The sequence below is a fragment of the Sminthopsis crassicaudata genome, chromosome 1 (genome assembly GCF_048593235.1).
Source record: "Sminthopsis crassicaudata isolate SCR6 chromosome 1, ASM4859323v1, whole genome shotgun sequence".
In the NCBI taxonomy this organism is placed as follows: Eukaryota; Metazoa; Chordata; class Mammalia; order Dasyuromorphia; family Dasyuridae; genus Sminthopsis; species Sminthopsis crassicaudata.
Genome location: NC_133617.1, coordinates 12638914 through 12664005, shown reverse-complemented (window position 1 = coordinate 12664005; position 25092 = coordinate 12638914). Strand labels below are relative to the sequence as shown.

General features: G+C 42.4%; 1 protein-coding gene across 15 annotated transcripts in view; it reads left to right on the top strand.

The window, feature by feature from the left end:
- Window positions 1-25092, top strand: part of OSBP2 (oxysterol binding protein 2) — a 249736-nt gene that overhangs the window by 142257 nt on the left and 82387 nt on the right. The window contains exon 1 of one of the 15 annotated variants that reach the window (XM_074293758.1): window positions 2348-2484. The exons of 10 other annotated variants lie outside the window; for them this stretch is intronic. Coding sequence is in view for 2 of the 5 variants with exons in the window: in XM_074293715.1 (XP_074149816.1) it covers window positions 7266-7344 (79 nt within the window). In the remaining 3 variants the exon portion in view is untranslated. Of the gene's footprint in view, window positions 1-2347; window positions 2485-7199; window positions 7345-14392; window positions 14578-25092 lie in introns of those variants that run through there. 4 more of the 15 variants (XM_074293740.1, XM_074293783.1, XM_074293715.1 and 1 more) reach the window with 4 other exon arrangements.

Below are 25092 nucleotides of genomic sequence, written 5' to 3'. Positions count from 1 at the left end.
TAACGGTAAAAATATATGATCTATATCACACACACACACACACACATATATGTATATGACAAATATTTTAGGAGGTGGAAGTTTAGACAAACTTTTTCCATTCATTGGGGGGTGCCTTGATCACAAGCCTGGGTGCCAGAAGAATGTATGTATCCTCAACAGAAATGTGGGCGAGGAGAAAAGCACTCTGGTTTGGACATGTCGTATTTGTCAAGAATATGGAAGATTCCGACCTGGAAATCAGAAGACAGATGAGACTGTGACTCCTGGCGATCAAACAGGAAGTATAGAGGAGGGGGTTAGGGCAGAGCCCTGAGTCCTTCCATGCATGAATGGTGATTCTGCAAAGCAGATGGAAAAGGAATGGTTCCACAGGCAGAAGGAAGACCATGTCAAAGCAGAATGGAGAGGACTCCGAGGTCAGCATGGCCAGCAGGGCCCAGTGCTGCAAACGCTTCATTCAGGAAGTGTAATGTCCTGTTGTCTTCCTAACAAGGAAGGCCAGGCACATTGGATCATTCATGCATTTCTTCCCAAGTTGATCCATTTTCCTCATCTATTGGATTGGTTTTATAACAGAATTATTTCATTGGTTCCACTCCAGGATTCTTTGTTCAGTTGTTTATTTCCTAGTAGCTGAACACCCACTTAATTTCTAGGATTTTTGCTTCACAAAATGTTGCTGTGGATATTTTGGAAAATATGGGACCTTTTCCTGTGTTCTTGATCTTCCTGAGATTTATACACAGCAGTAGAATTCCCCAAGATAAAATCCAAACAATATTTTATTCAGACACCCTAGAAAAATGATGTGGCTTTTGTCCATAACCTTGGATCATTTAGGAAGATGTTCCAGATGCTTTGAAAATACCCAGACTAAATTATTTAATTAATTTGTGTACTTACACCTTCTGGCACATTTTAATTGAAATATATTAATTCTACCAGGTTCTTTGCTGAAGTTTCTGCCATGAATGAATGAATAAACAAATAAATGAATTAAAAAGCATTTATTAAGCAATTACGATGCGTAAAGCACTTTGCTGAGTGCTAGGGCTACAAGTAAGAAAATGCAGGCTCTCAAGAAGCTCTTATTTTAATGGGGATGGATGGGAGAGAGAAGTTTATCCTTATGGGAAGCTTCAGTTACAAGTCAGAGAGATCCCATGGTACTTAGGGGCAACAGCCACAAAGCAGATGAGCAGGCCTCCTCTATATTCTTCCACTGATAAAATCACATTATTTTCTGTGTTGAACCATTTGACAGGGCCAAGGACTTATCCAAAAGAAAAAAAACCTCACAACCCAACAGCAAAAAAACAAACAACCCAAATCTTCTCTCCTGGGTCTTCAGTAGCTATGGCTGCAGCACTTGAAGGAGCAGGTCCAGGCTCCATCCACCTGCACCCCTCTGTCCCAGGATGGTGGCTGAGGAGACCAGGCTGGAGGCATGGCAATTTCTTTCTTTCTTTTTTTTTTAAGGATTTTTGTTTTATTAAAAAACTGTACCTATGACATGCAATTAATTATTTTTATTTTTTTATGATTGCTTCAAACTTTATTTTTATTAATTTTATAATTACACATTTTTGGACAGTATATATGCATGAGTAATTTTTTTATAACATTATCCCTTGTATTCATTTTTCCAGACTTTCCCCTCCCTCCCTCTACTCCCTCCCCTAGATGACAGGCAATCCCATACATGTTACATGTGTTACAGTATAACCTAGATACAATCTATGTGTGTAAATCCCATTTTCTTGTTGCACATTAAGTATTAGATTCCGAAGGTATACGTAACCTGGGTAGATAGACAGTAGTGCTAACAATTTACAATCACTTCCCAGTGTTCCTTCTCTGGGTGTAGTTATTTCTGTCCATCATTGATCAGCTGGAAGTGAGTTGGATCTTCTTTATGTTGAAGATTTCCACTTCCATCAGAATACATCCTCATACAGTATCATTGTTGAAGTGTATAATGATCTTCTGGTTCTGCTCATTTCACTCAGCATCAGTTCATGCAAGTCTCTCCAAGCCTTTCTAAAAGAGGCATGGCAATTTCAAAGGCTCTGGAGTTCAATGTCCTGAGCGTTCAGTCCATCAGAGTCTTAAGGGAGTGCGATGGGAATCAAGGTGGGGGTGATTTGACCTGACTAGCACTTGTTCCCTCCTGTCTGGCTCACCTGCCTGGTACTGGCAGTTGGTGGGAATGTCTTGTCCCATGCCAGTACAGGTTGTCTCCCTTGATAATAGTTGGGAGGGCTGGACTAGAAGCAGAACTGGAAGGAGCTGCTGTTTCCAGGAGTTCCTTGTCTACCTTCCTGCTGGCGGCGGTTGATCAGCCATTGTTGCTGGCAGTGGTGAGGAAGGAAGGCCCTTTCTCCACAATGACCTTTCCCCTCTGATGCCTTCAGGCCTGTTCGGGAAGCAGTTCTGGTGGTGCCCATGAAACATCCAGAGTCTGAGGAGAGAGTGGTCAAGGTAGTAAGGGGTGGGGTCGACCTGCCTGGAACTTTTCTTCTCCTGTTGCTCCTTCAAGAGGCCCTTCTGTTTCAGTTGGCTTGTCTGCTCTGTGAATGGCCGTTAGTGGCAGTTGATAGGGATGCCTGGCCCCTTCTTCAGAGTAATTACTTCCCCACAGGGTGGCTATAAGAGTTAGGCCAGAAGTGGGTCTGGGGGTTTGGGAGCTGCTACTATTTCCAATGATCTTGGGTTCAGGGTTGGGAGTCTGAGGGGGCCTGGGAAACAAGATGGTGATGGGAGGGTTAATTTACTTGGCACATGCTCCTTCCTACAACCTTTTCAAGGTATATAGCTCCTTTCTCTATGTTGGCTTTCTTGCTTTGGTGACAGGTGGTGGGTAGGGCTGGTAGTTTAGGGAGTGCTCCCACTTCCAGGACTTCCCATCTACATGCCTGCTAGTGCAGTGCCCAGCAGCTGCTGTTGGTGATGGTGAAGGAGATGGGTCCCTTCTCCACCATGACTTCTCCTTCTCATAATGGCTACAGGGCTTAGGCTGGGAGCCGGACAAGCGAGTGCTCTCAACCTAAAACCTTAGGTTTGATTCCATTTAGCACTTCCTGAGTCTTCACTTTGGGCAATTTCTGTACTAGGTAGGTCAGGAGGGAGATAAAAAGATGAATAAAGATAGGTTCTAAGCAGCAGGGAGGTAACACATATAGAAAATATATTCTATATATGTATGTCCAGATACACAACAATTCTAGTTCCATTCTAGTTGGAGGGAGAATGTGGATTTGGTTCTTAGGTTTTTTAGGAAGTTAGAAAGGGACTGTTGTTATAGTAGAAAGAACAATGGGGCTAGGAATCAGAAGCCCTCTGTACCAATTCAGCTAGATCTTTGGGCAGGCTGCCCCCCCACCCCCTCGGTCTCATTTTTTTCCTCTGATAAATGGGCATATTGGGCTACTGCAGCAGAAGCTGATGAGGCCTAGTGTCATTGGGAGGGGGCAGAGATTGAGGGGAATACCCAGCCATGACTCTGGGTAGTGACCGCTCTTTAGTTCCCTGCAGCAAATCACAGAACTGAGTTGGGCTCAGAGCTAGACTCCCTGGTGAAAATAAACCATCTCCCATATTTATAGAAACATTTTTCTATTTTTAACAAAATTTTATTAATGGCTTTTGTTTTTATATCATTAATTCTTTTAGCTTATCCTTCCCACCACCATCCAGAAAACCTTCCTGTTTTAAAAGCTTAAAAAAGAATAAAATGCAGTGCCCTGGAACTAACCAACCCATCAGCAGTGGATGCAGTGTTCCTCACTCATAGACCCTTCCCTGCTTCAACATTTTCTCAGCTTCTGTCTAGGACTATCCTTGGTTGTTAGAATTATCCAGGACTTTTATATTTGCATTGTTCTAGAGTCATATTGCTTACATGGATTTTCTGAGTGTATTTACATCAGTTCATGTTAGTCTTCTCATATTTTTCTCAGTTCTTCATATCTGTAAGTATATTGTTTCCATTTAATTATCCCCCAATCATAGTCAGTCCATATATATGTACTTATTAAGAGCTAACTGTATGCCAGGCAGTGTGTTAAACATGTTGGTCACACAAAGGAAAGGCAAACGTCAACCCTGTCTTCAAGGAACACCCAGTTTAATGGGGGAGACAATAGATAAAAAGAAGCTAAAAAGAGGTAGGGAAATCCCAGAAGAAGTCCTCTAGTCAGGGAGGAATGAGGAAATGACTGCTCAGAGGATTCTGGAGGATCTCTCCCGGCTCACAGAGTCAGACGTCAGAGCTGGAGTCCTTTGAGTCCATCCCCCACTATACAAAGGAAATGCAGAAGGAAAGGCATTTGTTCCAAGCATCCCAGGTAGTTAAGTGAAAGCACTGCTTGAGCCGCACTCCCTCAGGCCCATACAGTGGTCTTTCCACTGGGCTACTCTGTCTCATCAAGTATCTATTTTGTTTCCAGTTGCTTCCCACCACAAAAGTCCAAACATTTTTTGCATATATAAGAACTTTTTTTTGTCTTTATCTTCCTCAAGCATGGGGATCTTTGGATCAAAACGTATAAAGACCTCTTAGACACTTTTAAAACAATTCCAAATTATTTCCTTGAATGTTTATACCGGTTGGCATTTCTACCAAACTAGATTCATATTTTCTTTCCACAACCCTTCTAACACTGACTATTTCAATGCTTTAGTTCTATTTACCAATTTGCTAAGTATGAAGTGGAGCCTTACAGCTGTTTTAATTTGAACTTTACTTTTATTGATGATTTGGAGCAGTCTTATCATACCATATATTATTAATCATTTGTAATTCTTTTGAGAACTGTTTTTTCCCTTAACTACTTACTAATCTTAACATGACTCTTGGCTTTATAGACTTGGGTTAATCTCCTATATATTTTAAGTATTAGCGCCTCATGATAGATTTTTAAATTAATTTTATAATTATAATTTTTTGACAATACATATGCATGGGTAATTTTTTTTACAACATCATCCCTTGTACTCCCTTCTTTTCTGAATTTTCCCCTCTCTCCCTCTACCCCCTTCCCTAGATGACAGGCAATCCCATACGTGGTAAATGTGTCACAGTATATCCTAGATACAATATATGTGTATAAAACCAAATTTCTTATTGCACGATATGAACTGGATTCAGAAGGTAAAAGTAACCTGGGTAGAAAGACAATAGTGCAAATAGTTTACACTCAATTCCCAGTTTTCCCAGTGTAGCTGATTCTGTCCATCATTGATCAACTGGAACTGAATTAGATCTTGTCTATGTTGAAGATATCCACTTCAATCAGAATACATCATGATAGATTTTTGATCATTTCTTTCTCAATTGAAGTTTCACTTCTCATTCGTGCTGTAATGAATTTGTGCACAAACTTTGCTGTTAGGTGTTAATTAGATGTTTTATCTCTTGCGATCTCCTTTCTACCTTACTGAATTATGAATTCTCTTCCTAGAAATAATTATGGAAGATGCTTCTTTTTGTTTACCTCTCTTTTTAATGATGTGATTTTTTTTACATTGAAGGAGGGCATCCATTTAAAATGTATGATGATATACAATATAAGATATAACTTAGATAAGTTTTGGCCAAAATGCTTTCTAATTTTCCCAACAGTTTTTCCATATAGGAAGTTCTTCTCCAAATAGTATTAGGCTGGTGCTCTATCCACTGTAACTCTACCCACTTAGCTTAGCTGCCCCCACTTTATTGTTTAAAGAGTTTTCTTCACATGTTGTTATTTTCATAATACAGATGAGGAAACAGACACTCAGAAACCTATGTGCCATGCTTACAGCTCCCTGTCAGAGTCAGAAAAGGGGGCAAACTGCTCCAGCACTCGTTTTTTCCCCATCTCAGTCCTTTTGCACCAAGTGTCCCCCCATTTTAGGAAGGCCCCCTTATTTGCTTCCAAGTCAAAGCTCCCGTCAGCAGGTATCTCGGTTGTTATATTTTTAGTAAGGCCTCCCCTGTTCCTCCTTATTAGCTTTCCCTTCTTGAGATTTCTTTGCATTGACTTTCTCATGTGTATTCTGTAGGGCTAGCACAATACTTGGCCCATGGTATGTACTTAAGAAATATATGTTGCATTAAGGTGAATTCTGCATGCTTCCCAAAATTTGGAAAGGTTTTATCAAAAATCCATTTAGGGGTCACCTTTCTGATAAAATAGTGTTGCCAGTTTCTCTTGTCCATAAATTTTTCAATCTGGGCTTCCCAGAAAGGTGAGTGTTGATGTGAAGAACTTTGCTCTGATGCTCCAAAGATCTGGTTCTGCCACAAGTGTGCTGGGTGATTGAGGAAAACCTCTGGCCCCCTGGGAACCTCTCTTCAAAATGACTGAGCTGGACTATGTGACCTCCATAGTCCCTTTTGCTCCCCCTTGGATCTTGGGGAGTGACTTCCCTCCTACAGCAGCTGGAGCTCTGGTTTTTGCCTTTTGCCTTGCTGCCCTGTCAGCATCTTCAGGGTTGCTACACAGGTGCTTGCAGGGGCCCCCCCACAGGTGTGAGAGCTGGGTTTTGAGCATCATTATTCTTTTCCTACCTTGAATAGGAAGCTCCTCATCCCATAGTCTCACTCAATTCTGGAAACAGAAAAGGACCATTCACATCTTGGCTTTTTTTTTATAAATCAAAGCCAAAAGCAGTTTGGGAAAAAATCATGCCAAGGGCTTTTCCCTTAAAATTCACTGGGGTTCCCCCCTCTCCCTCACGTCTTTCCTTCCTATTATCCCTCCCTCCCACATGCCTTAGGAATGTCCTCTCCATGGTTGGTTTTATTTCTGAGTCTTAAAAAGACATTCAGTACTCAGCATCCATTGCCTACTTTATTATCTGCTGTCAAACATTTAAGTGTATATATGTCTATGTATAGACACAAATAAGATGTATATATATGTGTGTACTTTCCCCTTCCCCAGAGAAGTGCTAGTCCTTTGGAAACTTCTTGGAAAATCCTCCTTAGAACCTAAAAATAACCCTGAGTATTTCCTCTTGCTACATGATGAGGAAATCCCTCTGTATGGCACTGATGGAGTTAAGGCTTGACTTAGGCTTGAAGTGCGCACGGGTGCATGCTGGTAATCAGGTCGCCGGATGGATGCTGCGCCGATCTCTGCATGTGGCAGGGATTAGTAACGTGCAATGTGGAGCTGTCTGTGTGCCGATGCAGCATCCCAGAGCCGACTGCTGACTAGGACCTAAGACCAGGAGCAATGTAGAGCTAAGCCCCAGCGAGCCATCTGGCTGTGGGGATGAAGGGTAGGGGCTGCTGGGAGACAGGATCCGTTCGCTCCTTCTGCAACTCGAGCTGCCTGAATAAATTTAAGAAGGGTTAGTGGCTTTGCCCAGTTTTCTTACAGAGGGAGGCCTCTGCTCAGCTCTAAGCCCATGTTATCTTGCTGCCGTTTTCATCATTGCATGACCACCTGGGCCTCTATGTGGGGAGAGCATGGGTTTCCAGATTGCCAATGGCCTGGGGCCATCGCGGCATGTGCTTTTTTGAATTGCGGTGCATTTTTGAGAGGGGGGTGTTGTTAGAAGGGGATTTGTCTCACAGAAAGAAATCAGAATGATAGGAAAAAATGAAGGGAAAATTTTCCTGCCAACCCCTTCTCAGTCTTTGCATGCTTAGCACAGCATTTTCCCAGAACTGAGCTGATGGTTCCTTCCTGACAAGAGACAGCCTCTTCTGTGATTCTTGCTTTTGGTTAGTGTCAAATCAGGTCAGGAATGTTACCGGAAATAACCCCCTAGCTTCTTGTGACAGTGTCAGATCTTGTCAGGTTGGACCACAGGAGATGTGTGTGTGTGTGTGTGTGTGTGTGTGTGTGTGTGTGTGTGTGTGTGTGTGTGTGTGTAGGGGGTCAGATTATCATTTGTTGTACATCCTTTGTACCATGTTTTGGTTACTAAGGGTGTGAAAGAAAGAGAACAGACTAGGAATCAAAAGACTAGGATTTGTGCCCTCCAAATGCCACTAATTCTGCATGTGATCTTGGCTAAATAACTAGCCACTCTCTATATCTGTTTCCTGACATATTAAATGAGGCATATTAAGGGGAAAGGGGAGGGAAGGATCAGAGGATCCAATCTAATTGGCACTGGGAAGGCCTTCCTCATCCCATCTCTGAGGAACACAGTAGAAGCCGTGCCAGGTGATGGAGAGTATTGTGGATCTTGTGGCGGAGGCCTGGATTTAGTGCCCAGCTTTTTCTTCCCTTACTGACCTGGGAAAAGTGGGAGGTCTCCTTTCAGCTCTTCCATTTATAATCCTTTGAAGTTAAATGACCAGTCTAAGATCACATAAGAAGAAAACATCAAACCACAAGGCCTTAGACTTCAGAGCTCTTTTTTTCCCCACTAAGGGCTGCTGGCATGTGTTTGGACAGAGACCTAGATTAGGAATTAGGAAGATTTTAGTTCAAATTCTACCTCAGACACTGCTTAGCTCTGTAACTCTGGTCAAATCACCTGTAAAATGGGATGTAATAGTACCTGTCTCCCAGGGTTTTTATGTTATAAATGAGATGACATATACAAAGTGCTTTGCAGATCTTAAAGAACCATCTGAATGCCAGAAATCCTCTCCTTCATTGTTATATCTTTAAGGTCCCTTCAGTGCTTTAGTGCTTTGTGGTCTTAAGGTTTCTCCCAATTTTAATATTCCAAGTCTATTTCTGCTCTTGTGACTTTGCTCTTTTAACTTTATGCAGTTTTTATTTTTTCCAAGTCAAAATCATTCTTGCTTTTATTGATGCATTTTAGCATATTTAGGAGAGAATGTGAAGATTTGTCTCATAAGCTCATTCTGTGCTAAGCAGGTCCATTTCCCTTCACTGGCCCAGCAGAATTGCAAGGCCTGTTGTTGAATAACAGTGATAAGATGGCTTATCTTTGGGAGGCCACTAATTTTAGTCTGTCCTGAACTCTTAGGAGTCATCTCCTTCCCCTGTCAGATCTGTCATCTTGTCAAAGTGAGTTGTCCCTCTAGAGGTGAGGATTGCAATCCATCCATGCCTTCTCCTCCTGTGTGACTCCTTGATTCACCTTAAGTCCATGCGCTTTGGGCATTTCCCTGGTCCCCGTGCTGATACAGAGGTATCCAAGTGTTAGCTTCAGTTCTTAGAATGTGTGTGACTCATTTCCTTTTGAGGTCGTACATTTCCCCAGTGATATCCCTGATTCCTTTGTTTCTTGTACACCATCACTGTCAGGATACCGCAGCCTGGTCCTCGTGCTGGGTTGCTCCTTGCCCTGTATGTAGCCCTTACATTGGATTCTTTGGAGATTGTGGCATTTCAAGATTTATAACTATATGCCATCTTTTTACTAAAAGATGAGGTTTCATACTGGGGAGCAGCTTGAGATAATGAAAAGCACCAAGCAACTTCCCAAATCCAGTTCACTCCTTAGTCTTCTTCCAGCTTAATTCTAGGTCCAATTTACTACATTGACTTCCCTGATATCGTATTAGGGAGAGGACTCCATTAACTGAGTGGACGGACCATCTAAGAGCATGTCACAACATGGGCAGTTGGCATCTTTCATTCAGGGCATTTTTTGTAGTCGTGATTGCTAGGCTTTAGTTAATCATGGATCTCATTGAAGAAGTCCTGTAATGTTCTGGGTCTTGATGCAATTGTCTGGCATATAATAAGTGCTTAATAAATGCTTATTGACTGGAATATCAACTGCAAATAGGCATATTTGGAGAACTTCACTCCTGTACCCCTTTCCATGGCACATTCTCTCTTTTGTATTCCCCAGTAGAAAGTTAGCGTCTTGAAGGCCGGGAGTATTTCACTTTTGTATTTTGTAGACAGCACTGGATAAAACCCTTGGATCGAATTCTACCTCAGCTATGTATTAGCTAAACTGGATTCTTTTTGAGCTTCTGTTTCCTCATCTTTGAAGTGGGGAAAATTAGAACACTTACTTCATCAGTTTGTTGTAGCAATCCAATGAGATAATGGATGTAAATGCACTTTTTAAAACTGTAAAACATCAGTAATTATTATTGTTTTGTTCTTGTCATTTTCATATTTGATTAAGTTCAGGTAGAAATGGTTTTAGGACAGCTTATTATCTTATCCCGCTGTTAGACTGTTGCACAGGCATATACAAGAATGGATTTTGTTATTGAATCTGTTTTAGGGTACCATGCTCATCCTTTCCTTCAGCTCACTGCAAGTGTTTTGAAATTGTAGCTCCAAGGAAGATCTGGCATGGGAGCAGGAATGGCCCTCAAGTATTTCTTATTATATTCTCTCATGGCTTTCATTTCTTCTTCCAGGACTTTATTTTTGGGGGAAATTTCATGTCATATCATAGGGAGTTAATGAGTGATATGGGTTTAAAATCTTGTTTTGAATTTTTTCTAGCTCAATTTTGTGCCCAGACAGTTGTTGTTTGTTGTTATCATTATCTCCTCATTCTCATCTTTTTCAGTGGGTGCTGACTTGTCCTGAGACAAGTGTCCATCTTGCTATTTTTTCTTTTGTATTTAATGTTCTCCTGATTGTTACTACAATTTGTAGTTGGATAAAAGTATCAGGATATTCCTTCATCCCCCACAGACTCACTAGCAGTGTCCTTGTCACAGATCTGGTAGCAGAAGTCACAGGAGGAATGTTCTTGAAGGATTTTGATCGATCTCTGCTAGGTCTCTATCTACATGTTGAAAGCATCCATTCCATATAGCTTGAAGATAGAGGATTGGTCTAGCAGCAACCATTAAAAGTGTTGTTCTTAAACATCCTTAAAGAGAATCCTGGGCCTAGAGTCAGGAAGTCCTGAATTCAAATGTAGTCTTAAACCCTTCCTAGCTGTATAATCCTAGCCAAGACACTTTACCTCAGGTAAAGCTTTAAAATGAGGATAATGATAATACCTACCTCCCAGGGTTGTTGGTAGTACTCTTCTTGATAGTATTTTTAAGTATTACTTTCTTTCATTGATTCAATTTGACTTTCTGATTCAATCTCAAAGTTTTAAGTCTCTGTGTCAGTTTGATGTCTGTTAATAATTTTGCATTTGCCTAGTATAAATGGCATTTTTATTTAATTGGAGTAAGAGTTTATAAGATGAAATAGCTGCTTAATGTGGTTTTTGGTGGAGCCATGTGTCGATAACATCCATATAGTTAATGGGATGTTTTGACTCATCTCTCTCTTTGCCGTATTTAGAAAAGATGATAATAGATCTAAGGCTGAGCAGAACCCAGGGCAGGTTTAAACTGGTTCCTAGAAAACGTTACATTTTATTTAATAATCTTGATCTTACTATTGATAATACTTCTTCAGTAGAGAACAGTTTTCCATTTTGGCTTCAGATACTCTATCTCATTGTTTCTGGGACATGAATGGGTCATGAGTGTGGAACTGAATTGACAGCTCTGGGGTTAAGTGTTGTAAAAGTAAGTGTGCTTGGAGGCAGCTTATTCAGGAATTGCTAAAGGGACTTCTCCGCGTAACCTTTCACTCCTCAGCCAGTACCTTGTTCTCTTGTCAATGCTGACAGATTTTTTTTTTAAGCATTGTAAGCTGTACCTGCTTTGTATAACAAATACAAATCTACAATTGACTTCTATTTGTAGGGACCATATCATCTATCTTTTTAATTATTTTTGAGGGACCCTCATCTCTTGGTAGTTTCTACTATGAAAGATAAGATCAGACTTTTTGTTAGGGAGATAGTAAAATGCTTTTCTAAGTAACTTATGTGCTCCATTGAGGCATTTGTACCAACAGCTGTGGATCTTATCTAGCCATGTGGCTTTCCAATTTAACAGACAAGCTAGAGTTTATAATTCCTTTGCTGGAACTGTTTGTTGTATTATTTTTGTTATTTTGAAAGCTTTATATTTCACATTTGATCCAATTTGTATTTCCATGGCATTATACTACTTGTGATAATATAGTTTACCCTTCTCCAAAAGGGAGGCCATGATTCACTGGGAAACAATCACAGTCGTCATATGTTGTCAGAAAGTGGCTTTCATCCCATTCTCCCTGGGACAGATTATTACGAGGCTTGTGCCCCACAAAAATATAACTTACCCCTCACTCATTATAGCCCAGTATTTCCCCATTCTGCCTTTTCCTGGCCACTGTGAAAGCTCTACCTCCATCCTACTATAGGTCTTAAAGCTAGTACCCAAAATAGTAGGAGTTCCTAGGAAAATTTGCCCATACCAGTCAGTCAATAAACATTTATTAAGCACCTAATGTGTGCAGGCAAAAAGACAGTCCTTGCCATTGAGAATCTCACAATCTTAACATGGGAGACAGAAAGCAAACCAGTAGGTTCAAGGAAGCCACATACAAGATAAATCAACGGAGGGAAAGCATTGGCATTAAGAGGAAATGGGAAGAGTTTCTTGCAGAAGATGGGCTTTCATTTGGGACTTAAAAGAAGTCAGGAGAGTCAAGTGTCAGAGGTGAGAAAGCTCATTCTGAGGAGGGGAAACAAAGAAAGTCAAGCTGGAAAAAGAGGAGAGAGTGTAGCTGGTGTAATGGGGAAGGGAAAGAACTAAGAGATGGGAGGGACTAGAGGTCACTTATAAGGACAAAAAGCAGGGTATGGAGTTGCAAGGCAAAGGAGAGGTGAAACAGCAGCAGATTTTGATGAAGGGAGAGAGCATTTCAGAGTGGGTGGGCTTGGAAATGAAACATTAGTGGGTGGCCAGATGAAGGATATAATCATCTCTGAGTATGTCTGAGGTAGAACGGAAGAGGAGGAGGTTATGAGAAATGAAGGAATATGGATGTTGAAGATCCCTGGCATGAGGACATGATTGTCCCCCTACCTTCCAGATGCACTTGTTTGTAGCCCAAGCAAGCAGTCACCCTCAAGAGTCCACATATACAGTTGAATACAGGTCCTGAAATGATTTTATATCTACTCTCAGATTTTGTGGGAAAATATTTGTGATGGTTATAGTAAAATTCAAATTTTTTCAAAGTAATTTTCTTTGTTTCCAACACTTTGCAGAATGTCATCCAAGTGTATCCAAATCATTTTCAGACTGTGGAGACCATCAATATTGTTGGCAATCATTCTGTTATTGGGCATAATTTCTGGATTTTGCAGCAAGTAAAACTTTGCAGTGACCTTCCATTTTTTAACTTCCTGTTTCAGTAACTCTTCCATTTCTTTTCAGGCCCCTCTTGGCCTGGGAAATAAAGTCCTTCGGGTTGCCTTGCTTTCACTGGCAGGACATTCTGAATGACTTGGTGGTAAGGGCACATAGGATGGTCTTCTATATGTGGGAGGCTGCTTTCTTGTCTGAAAGTCTTCCTGTCTTCAAGCCATTTGATGCATACTCTCAGTTGGCTGGCTGTAGGGCTCAGCATCAGCTACATGAAGGGTTTCCAGCAGATGGGATATTGATATTTTTAATATATTCCAATCTATCTTGTGTTCTTGTGGTAGTAGAATCAAACAAACTATGGGCATTTATTTTAATTTTTTAATAATAACTTTTTATTTTCAAAATATATGCAAAGATAATTTTCAACATTCATCCTTGCAAAACCTTGTGTTCCACATTTTTCTTCTTCCCTTCCCCTCCCCCCCTCCTCTAGACAGCAAGTATTTCAATATATGTTAAACTTGTGCATTTCTTTTATACATATTTCCACAATTCTCATGCTACATAAGAAAAAGCAGATCAAAAAGAGAAAAAGTAAGAAAGAAAAGAAAAAGCAAGCAAACAACAAAAATGGTGAGAATACTATGTTATGATCCACATTTAGTCTCCACAGTCTCTTTTTGGATGCAGATGGCTCTTTCCATTGGATTTGCTTTGAATTTCCAACAATGTTGAGAAGAGTCAAGTCCATTGCAGTTGATCATCACATAATCTTCTTGTTCCTACTACAGTGATATCTTGGTTCTACTCCTTCATTTAGGATCAGTTCCTTTAAGTCTCTCCAGGCCTTTCTGAAATCAGCCTGCTAATTGTTCCGTACATAATAAATAATGTTCCATAACATTCATATATCATAACTTATCAGCCATTCCCCAACTGACAGGCATCCACTCAGTTTCCAGTTCCTTATCACTACAAAAAGGGCTGCCCCAAACATTTTTGCACATGTGGATCCTTTTCCCTTTTTTATGATCTCTTTGGGATACAGACCCAGTAGAGCGATTGCTGGATCAAATGGACAATGGGCATTTATTAAATACTTCCTATATACCATGCACTAGGCTAGCCATTGGGGATACAAAGATGAACATGAAAGTCCCTGCCCTGAGATAGACTGTATACCACTTTAAGAATTTATAAATAAATAGAAAGGGAATGATAGGGGAAAGGCCAATGGGAAGGCACAGAGACAGAAGGTGAAGTGTCATGCATGGGGAACAAAAAGACATTGTAATTGTCCTGAACAGTCCAGGAAGGGCAGGCTTGGACGAGCTTTAAAAGTCCAATAGAGAGGCTTATGTTTTGGTCCTAAAGGCAAAAGGATCCCCTGGAATTGGAAGAGTGAAGTCTTGTCAGATCTGGGTGACTTAGGAGAGGGGACCCTGGAAGAGGCCAGGAAACCTGAGAAAGAGGTAACAAGTGACTGAACTGGGTGGTGGCTTTGTGTGGAGCCAGGAGACAGAGAAGTTTTGGAAAGTCAAAATGGAAGGTTAACTTCTTAGGTGTGTGGAATGAAGTTTATGACTCTGTGGGAGGGTGGTAGCCCCCAACATGCATAAGGAAATGAGCTCATTGGAGGACGGGAGTGGGTATTCTGTGCTGAACTTGTGGAGAAGACTAGAGGACTTCCTGTTGAAAAATATCTATGGAAATCTGGCTGAATCTTACTCTCTGGAGAATCCTCAGGGGTGGTAGTTAAACCCATGGGAAATTATGAGGCTATCAGGTGAGAGAAAAGAGTTTAGGACAGAAAACCAAGGAGCGTCCCCTGCTCGGCCAGCTGTGCCATTCTGATGATTTCTTCTGAGTCATAAGAGCAATCTTAAGCACAGGATTTGGATGGCTAAGCCACTTGGTAAGATTGCCAGACCTCAATTCATCCCCGGGCAGTGAAAGGAGAATTAACCTTTTAGGTGGCTGAATTCTCCTTGGAGTCACAATATCATCAGATTTCCCTTTAAAAATGTTTTCTCTTGTCTAAAGTATTCTTAACAAACACAATGATACATTGTGAAAGAAAGAACTTCAGACTCAAGGCTCAGGGTCCTGGGTTCAGCCACTAATGAGCTGACGAATGTCAAGTTGGACAAATTGGAGATTCTCTGTGGACCTCAGTGCTCTTATCTGTAAGATTTAATCACTTTGAGTGCGTGCCCAGCACTTCTCATGATTTGCTAGTTTGGAATAAATAGAAGAATCTAGGATTAGAGTATCTCAGTCCTAGTCCCAAATTCAGTAAGAAAAAAATAGATGCCCACTGGATGCCACCTTGGTAACCATAGCATCAGAATGCTGGAAGGACCGTCTTGGGAGCACCTGGTCTAAGCAGAAGTCTTTAACAAACCAGCGTATGGCCCTTGTAACAGCCGTTTCCCTCAACCTACCTGGAACAAGCATGCTGCCTTTTCTTATAGTGACCAGACAATAAAAACTTCTCTCAAGCATACGGCGATATACTTTTTGCATGCATGACACACCATTCATCTCTAGACTTTTCCCAAGATATTTCCCCTTCTAGAATAATTTCCCCGGCTCTACCAAGTTCCAGCCCTGATATTTTCTAAGATGTAGTTACTTTTATTGTCACTGCTGGAGATGTCTTTTGTGTTATGCTAAGACCCCCTTGGGCTTAACATTTTACCTAAGTATACCCTATGTTCAGAGCCAATTACTGGAATGTAAGGGCAGAGTCTTAGTGTTATCGTTCCTCATCCCTAGATTTCTTGTCCAAGAAAATACAGAACTCGCTGACCACCCTGGAGGTCTCATTCTGAATCTGTGATTTATCTTGGTCTTTTCCACAAAACCTGGCACAAAGGCTTACATATAGTAGGTCCCTAAAAAATGATATAGTAGGTGTGTCTAAAAATACTTCATGAATGAAGAGGATGAGTAGCTTTTGTTATCCAATTATATCTGTATTTTTATGATCCCATTTGGAGTTTTCTTTGCAAAGTGGTTTGCCATTTCCTTCTCCAGCCCATTTTACAGATGAGGAAACTAAGGCAAACAGATTTCCTAGGACTCACAGAGCTAGGAAATGACCTGAAACTGGATTTAAACTCATGAAAATGCGTCTTCTCAATTCCAAGCTTAATAATCTATCCCGTGTGTCACCTCAGTAGACCAATTTACAGTTCCACTAACCATGGATTAAAGAATCTGTTTTCCCCATAGCTCCTTCAGCATTTGTCATTTTCCCTTTTTTGTCAAGTTAGCAAATCTTATGGGTGTGAGATGTTGCCTCGAGAGTTGTTTTAACTTGTATTTCTCTAATTGTGATTTAGTGCTTTTTTCATATCAGCATCTGAGTGCCTTGAAAGCCAGGTTCCCTTCCTCACAGCCTGACAGCTAACACATCTATTTATATACTTTTCTACACTGGTATATAGATAGATAGGTATGTAGAAAGCCCTAGATAGAGTTCACGAATAGAAACCTGTCTGCATCTCTGTTTATCTTCTAGCACAGATAGACAGGAGCTGACATTTAGTTGCTAACTACCCCCAAGGATCAAGCTTTGCGGAGACTGAGCATTCATCCAGAACATTGGGGATCAGGTGCTTGCCCTTTCTATACCATGGGTTCCTTGTAAGGAAACTGACTTTAGTGAATGTGAGCTCCTCAGTGTGGGTTCTTCTCCCATGGTGAAGATTGCCACCCATTCATTGCCTTCCTGTTCGATAAAACAACTCTTTATGGGAGTTCCACCCAACGTTCTGTGGGCGAAATTCCTCAAGGTCTTTTGACATTGCTTAGTTGCCAGTGGAGCACATGGGAGATTGATTGTGTTATTTCTTGCTCTTTCTGGTCACACGTTCCCCATGATACTGTGTTTTACATCATTCTCTGTGTAGTTCTTCCTTGGTAACATTCTGCAGCCTCCTCCCCTCCCAGTCCGCCATTCTCCATTAACCTGTGTAACCTCCGTCTTTGTTGTATGGAAGATGCAGTAGAAATTTGAGGTATTCGTATCTTAATGGACCTTTAATCACAGAACCAAGAGGAATGCAAAACAACAGAGCTAAGATGAGCTATTTATCGGGTTATTACATATTCTATCTTAGTCACAGGGCGTTCATCACCTCCCCAATCAGGAATCTTTAAAGTGAGTTCTCTGGTTTGAATGTGCAGGCAGCATTACACGTCTGCAGGTCTTAGGGAATCCCAGAGTTGGACAGAGCTCAGAGATGCCTTGAGAGAGGCAGCAGACCTGAACAAGAACTCTTGTCTTGTGACTTAAATAAAGCCTTTTAATTTCTTTAGACCATGGTTCTTTCATCTTTAAAGTGAAGATAATAATATGTACATTATTTGAGGTTGGATGGGGGATCCACTATGGAACACTCTAAATGTGAATTAATGATATAATTTTTATTTTGCAAAGCTGAATTGTTCCAGGGGACTGATTCTTACAGCATCTCTTACTTGGTACTCAGATCTTCCTGACTCAAAATTGAACTCTATCTGTACTCAGTAAATTCCCATGGTTCCCTGAAGCCTTCATAACCTGCCCCCCCCCACTTTCCATTCTCCTTCCATCTCACTGTACTTCTCCTCTCCCCCATTTCACAGACTCTGGCTTCCTTGTCACTGAGCCAACACTTATGAAAGGCCATCCTTGTGCTGGACACCAGCTGAATGCTGAGGTTAAAGTCTCTGCTTGTAAAGAGCCCACAATCAAAGGGGGGAGAATGAAGGCAAACAGCAAGGCATAAACAGGCTAGAGATAGAATGCAAAAAGAAAGTGTGTACGAGTAAAACAAAGCTCCACAAATGAGGCGATTGAGATCACTCTTCAGTCATTTGGGGACTTGTGGTAGAATGGCTGCTTCTCCTTGGAGGGACCCAGAACCACTTGGTGCTGCACCAGATTGGCAGCCGTGGCAGCCCTTTGGCTCCGCCAGGATGGCTACGGGAAGCTTAAGGCTGGTTTTGTTATTCAGGCCATTGCACCTAATACCCTCATTGGCTCCAAATGATCAGGTTCTGCTTGTTCAGATAGATGATCTGATTGGCCTAAGCACCTCTGGGTGCTTTTGAGTGACTGGAATTACATTCACTTCTAGCCCAGTTTCCTTTAGGGACACTGTCTGCCTGCTCATTCCTTCTCAGGTCATTGATGTTTATCAGAGTTCAGGTAATTCAGCAGACTTTTATTGAGTACCTTAACATCAGAATAATGATATTTCCCACTTATATTCAATTCAGTGACTTTTTTTTAGTGCCTGCCTCGTAGCTCTCCCTTTTCCAATCCATGTGCCAATCTGTCAATCAACAAGCATTTATTAAATGCTGGAATGTATGCCATTCACTATGTTGAACGTGATCTTTCAAAGAAAATAAAAAATGGCATCTTTCTTACCAGGGTAACAACATGTAAATAAATGGGTGCAGATCATATGGCATAGATGGAAGGTAACCTTTATGGAAAAGACTCTTAACATCTGAGAAGGACCAAGCCACGCCTCCTGCCTACTCCTTTGTAGTGGAGTAGCCAGTCAGCTTGCAGAAGGACATCATAGACTGGGTTGTGGAGCATCAATGACAAATCAAAGACTTGGATGTTCCTCCCTAAATGATAAACTCCTCTGGCTCCCTATTACTTCCAGGATCAAAGTCAAGTGGTTCTCTTGGGCACTTGGAGGTCTTTATGGGCCTGGCTGTATCTTTTCTTTCTGACTTTATTAAGCCTCACTCCCCCTCCTCTGTGTTCTCTGTAGTTTAAGCCAACTTTGTTTCTCCATTGCGTAGCACATAATAAGTGCTTAATAGATTTTGCTGGATTGAATCTATCTCTGGACTTTTATACAAAATGCTTGTTATGGATGCCCCCTCATTCCTGCCTCTTTGAATTCTGAGCATCCTTCAAGGTTCAGCCCAAGTACATCCTCCTCGAGCCCTTTCCTGATTTCCGCATCCCACTGCTAATGTCTCTACCAAAAAGATAGCTTTCATTTACTCTCCATTTTGTACATATGTACATGTATGTGTGTCATCTCCCTGGATGGAGTGTAAGTCCCATGAGGGCAAGGACTTGTTTTGTTTTTGATTTCCCCTGAGCTGAGGACAGTAGCAGCCATTTAATAAGTCATTGGTGTTTGATTAATTTACCTGCATGGAATTGTGCATCAAAGAAAAAATTCTGCCATAATATATTTGGCCCTTAAGTGTATGTAACCTTGAAATGGAGAGGAATTTTACAAATGAGAAAGCCTAAGCCCAGTGAAGGCAACATGTGCCCAGATTGTCGAGTACACTAACAAGGCCCATGCTTGTGCCTTGGACTGAGGTAGAGATGCCATTCTGGGATGGGCAGACCCCGGGAAGAGACAAAGGTGAACAACACAGGGTGGAAAGAGCCTTTGAGATTACTGAGCCCGACCCCCATAGCTTATAAATGGGTCGCCCCAGTCAGCTATAGAGCTGGCAGTCTTCTCGCAGGTCTTTGCACTCTTTCTAAGGAACATTGCTACCATTACCCAAACAGTTGTGATAGAAGAGAAAACCTGAGGATCAGGGCACAAGAGCTACTTGAAGTCGGGTGAAGGGAAAGTCATTTCTCCCTGGGAACATCCTGGGAAGGTTTCATGGAGCTGGGAGTATTTGAACTGGGCCTGGAAGGATTTTAGCCTTGGGAAAGAAGCAATAAGAAGAAAGGCACAGAGATTTCACAGTCAAGTTTGGGCTCCTCCGGGGGAGGCAAAGTAGCTGGACTGTGAAGGGGGACAGGGTGCTAAGTACGTTAGGAGGGAGTTTTGAGAATCGAGGCTTTGTTGGACCAGAGCTAGCCTAAGCAAAGAGAAGGATTAATCCCCTTTGGCAGCCTCCCATCTGGGACCCAAAGGTCTTCAGACATCTGCAGCTGTAGGCTTCATCTTTATAAAGTTAACAGAGAATGGCTTCTGACATTGTCTCAACTCCCATTCCGCCCCGGCCAGTCCTGGGGAAAGCTTTTAACAAAATTCTGCCATTAACAGTAGATTAAGGTTTACAGGAAGGAAAACAGCCTCAACTTGATATAATAAGTAATTTCCTCATAACTAGAGTGTGTAAGAGTGAAACAGGCTGCCTTGGGAAGTATTGAGCTCCCTTTTACTGAAATTATTCAAAAAAAAAAAAGTTGGATCTTAGGTTTAAGAACTTGTCTAATCAAACCCCTTAATTTTATAGAACAAAATTAGGTTTGACATCAAGAAAGTTTCCCAAAAATTAAAAATATCTAAGGTGAAATAAGTAAAATACCCTTTGTACATAAGATCATAGATTTAGAGCTAGAGGGAAATCTTGGAAGCCATCAGATCTCAGCCTTACTTTACCTTGGAGGTCTTCAGGTCAAGGTTGGATTCCCTTCCTCTCTCCCTTGCCCCCTTCAGGTCCGTTCTTGAGTAGGGATTCCTTTTCTTTGTTGGATGCACCAGCTGGCTGCTGAGGGACTTCTGATGCTCACATTCAGTGCATTTTCAATTGAAGGAGACTGAGAGTTAAGTGCCTTTCCAAGGCCACACAGGTCTGGTCACCCCAGTTTGAGAAGCCAGGCCTCCAGAAGCTACGCCCTGGAGAGAAAACAGAGAAGACCCAGAACCCATCTGGGGCTTTGATGTCCCTTTCTCCTTTCCAGAAGCCTGCTCACCTAAAGATGTCTAATTTCTCTTTTCCGGGGATTCTGAGGTTCTAAGACCTTTTAATCCACAGCCTTTGATTTTTATAACAATAATAACAGCCAGCATTTACATAGCACTTCAGTTATCTCTTTTGGTCCTCATAATAACAAGCCTGGGAGTAGGTGCTATTTTGTCATCCCTATTTAATGAGTGAGGAAACTGAGGCAGAAGTAAAGTGTTTGAGTCGGTTTGAGCTCCCATCCTCCTGACCCATCCACTAATGCTATCTAGTAGTTACTAGTAGTAACTGGCTCCTGTTATATATCAGGATTATCATATCATAACATTATAAGGAATCACTATTCCTTTAAAAAAAAAAAAAAACTAAAACAATACTTTCTCTCCCTTGCTCTGAAGGCTTTTCCATTTTGTTTCTTTATTTTCTCTTTTGGTTATAACTTTGAAGCAATAGTAGCAAGTGGAAAACTCTTAAAAGTATAATTAGACACGTTATCGAGTATAATCTGAGAGGGCGGATGTCTTAACTGTCTTCTGACAAGGAAAATGTAACAAGGAGCTGCCAGAGACCTCCGTGATGTCAGTGGCGGTATCTGATGACTCTCCATGATCCTGCCTGTGGCGTCTCACGTGGGGTTCACTGGATGTCAGCCTTCAGGTGTACTTCTACCTCCAACGACCTCAGGGCGGATGTGCTCCCTTTGAACCAGCGAATGAGAAAGACTCCTCTACTGACCTTAGCTTTTCTGTAGGAATGATGCTGAATGACTCCCCTGCTCTGGTGCGAGGGCTCTCTGTGAGGAGAAGATAGGGTCTCATTTTAAAACTGTTTTGAGGAATGGCCTCTAGTCGTTGTTGATAAGAAAGGCAATTCAAAATGATTCAGATTCTCTCCATCTCTAAGAGATATAGAAAAATTAGGGAAGTGTCTAAGGGGCTGCTTGTAGTTGTCCTGAACGTTCAGGAAGGTGAGGCTTAGAAGAGGTTTAAAAACCCCATAGAGGGGCTTATGTTTTGGTCCTAAAGGCAAAAGGATCCCCTGGAGTAGAATAGTGAAGCTCCTGTAGTAGGATGTGGATGACTTCGGGGAGGGGGGGCCTGCAAAAGGCCAAGTGCCAAGTGTCTGAACTGGATGGTGGCCTTGTGTGGAGAGAGCCAGGAGACAGAGGTGGGGGAGAGGGGGCTTGTCCAGCAGCTTTGTCCCCTTAGCCGCCATGCTTGCTTCCTTCCTTCTGCCTCTGCAGTGGTTCATCCCCGAGGATCCACATAGACTTGTGTTCGGCACCAGAAACATGGCCTGGCTCCGGCCCCCCTTCTATCACTGCTGCACCTTTGGCTGTTTCCCTTCCCAGGCTGCATAAGGGCAGACTAATAGTGCCAACCTCAGGCTGCTCGCTGTGTCGATGTGTGTAGATTGTATTTCCTGTGTACAGGTGCCTTTTTAAAAAAAAATGATAGAGTTTCTGGGACTCAGAGGCTGTCCCTTTACCCCTGTGACTCTGCCATCAGCCACTGGCATCACTGCAGGGCTCCCGAGCCATCCGTGTATTTGTCAGCTAAGTACAATGTTACCTGCAGCTCTAGACTTCATCTTCACCACTTGAGGCTGGTGGGAAGGGGCTTGAAATTAGAAGTCAGAGTGATGAGGTAAATACCTAATGATGAGGTTTATACCTCATTAAAATTAGGATTAATTGAGGTCTACTGACAGGATTGGGGTACAGGGAGTCATAGGATTTGGCGCAAGGATAAAAAGTTAAGTCAGGTCTAGCGGCGGAGAGCGTCCCCTGTAAATGAATTTACAGGCCCGAAAACCTAGATTGATAAAAGGAGGTTTATTGCGGGGTCTGGAAGCAAGGTTAAAGTCTGGTTAGTAAAAGGCATTAGATAGAGGAAGAAATACACCAAAGGCGGCGGGACGGAGAGTCTGTGATGCTGTCATCTTTCAACTCTCCACCAAGGGGTGATTTCACCTTGGCTCTTTTATCTGCTTCAAGAAGCCTAGGGCATTGGGCAAATTCTTGGCGGGCTTTTCAGATAAGGAAGAAACTGTTTTGGGGAAACCTGAGCAGATAGTTGGGGGTTGAGAAAATCCAAGCCAGCTCAGATCCTGTGGGGGCTGGGCACAAGCCCAAACTAGCTCAGATCCGGATCTCTCCCCATGGAATACAAAAGGGTGCTTTTGACCAGATCTTGTAAATCAAAGGTCAGCCCCAAAGGAAGTTATAGATCAGACAAGGAATCTTAAAGGGGCTATCGCCCCCATCAAGAGGACGTGGGCTCCTGCTTTCCTTCCCACTGTGTGCTTCACTCTGTGCTTGAGATGGCCCCAGGCCCCTCTCTGCCCCGGAACTCAGTTTTTTCCTCATCATGGAAATGAAGCAGTTTGATCTTTAAGGGCTCTTCCAACTCCAAGTCCTGTGATTCTTTGAACATGTGAACTTTAAAAAACCCAAACCTGATGACTTTGTCTTTTCCTACATGTCCCTAGTTCTGGCTCCTGAGTCAAAGGTCCTGACCCCACAAAGGGTGAAAAAGGGAAGAAGTGGTGTTTGGTGGAAGCTGTCATCGTCCTTCCTTTCCATTACATCTCTTGGATTGAGGAGCAGTCTTATAAAGAGAATTTCTGCTGGAGGCAGGAGGTCATTTGAGATGAGCCCCCAAGGCTCTTTCCATTTCCTTTTGTGTCCCACCCTCCCCCATTAGAGACCATCCCACCATCCCGTGCTGCTTTTGTCTTTGTTTTCCCCTAGATCTTCTCCACAGAATCCATCCTGTGCTCTGACTAGAGACTTGCCTTTTCCATGCTTATTCTTACTCAGGCAGAGATTGCTTGGATGACATTTTATGCCCTTTTTGGTGTGCAGGTAGTTACTGTTCGGGCACATGATAGGGCAGCTGGTGGCACCATGGACAAAGCCTTGGGCCCTCCCTCAGACACCGGGCAAATTGCTTCGCCTCTGTTTGCGGTGAAGGGGGAATAGGAATAGCCCCAGCCTCCCAGTTGCTGTTAGATTTGTAAAGCACTTTTCAGACTACAAAGCCCTGGAGACAGGCTACACTGCTGCTGCTGCTGCTGCTGCTGTTCAGCTTTTCCCATTGCTCTTTGGGAGCAATTTGTTTTTGAGTTTGCGATATTCCATGATTTGTAGCCAGAGAACATCACTGGAAGAATATCTGTTTCATTTTTAAAATAGGCTTTTGTTATAGTCAGCACCTTGGCCCATTGAAAGCACTTTACAGTTCCCCAAATGGGATGGAACGCAGTCTCCTTCCCCTTTCCAATGCAGGGCCCTGCTTGTTGCCCCTCATTGTGGCCACAGCTGCTCGTCAGGAGTCCACGTTGCACTTTGTAATAATTTTTAAAAAAACATTGTGCATTTTATTCACTTGGTTTTTCCATTGCTTTTGATCAGGCTGATTTCTTTTAGATAAATGTGAATGTAACTGCATCAGCTTCTTAGAATTCCTGGACTCCAGGATGCTGGGACAATTTCCTAGATAAAGAGCATCATTTGTATTTTCCCGGCATTGCCTGAATCTCTCTGGAGCTCGTCTCACTCATCCTCAGGTGACTGCATTCATTTTCTCTTCACTTCTCTGGATAGAAGCTGGCGCCCTCCCTTCCTCCCAGGAGACTGGCAGCTTCCTAGGGGCAGAGCCCTTGTATCCCCAGAGCCCAGCCAGGGCCTGGCATGTAGATGGCATGTGATAAGTGCTTGTTGAATTAGATGAAAACAGTGCCTTCTTTTCACACTATGCTCAGCAGATCCGCCATCAGAGCACCCCTTCCTAGGAGCAAAAGACAAAAATTGGAGGAATCTCCCCTGATGAAAATTCAGGTGAGAAAGATTATGACCTCTCCTCTGGACCACGTCCTGGACTTTTTCCCTGTGTAGAGTCCCTGAGGTTGCCAGGTTCAGTTTGGCTCAGAAAACACTTAGTAAGGACGTACTATTATTAACCAAGCTCTGCCATAGATTCCAAAGAAAAGCAGTGATAAGTCTTCTTGTTCTTGTGGGGATCTGTGTGCAGCCTCACTCTGCAGAGTGGTCTACAGCTTTCTGACCCGAGGATCCTGGCTTGAAAGCTGGAAGGAACCTCGGAGGCCATGGGGTCTAAAGCACTCACTTTATAGTTGAGGAAGCTGAAACTGAGAGAGAAGAGGCCCCGTATCCCCTAGGTAACTAAGCATCCTGTGGTCCTGAGCCGGGCTTGGAGCCATGGTCTCTGCTGTGCTGTACCATGTTTAACATGAGAACATTAAGAGATCACCTGCACTTTGCACAGCACATGGCAAACAGC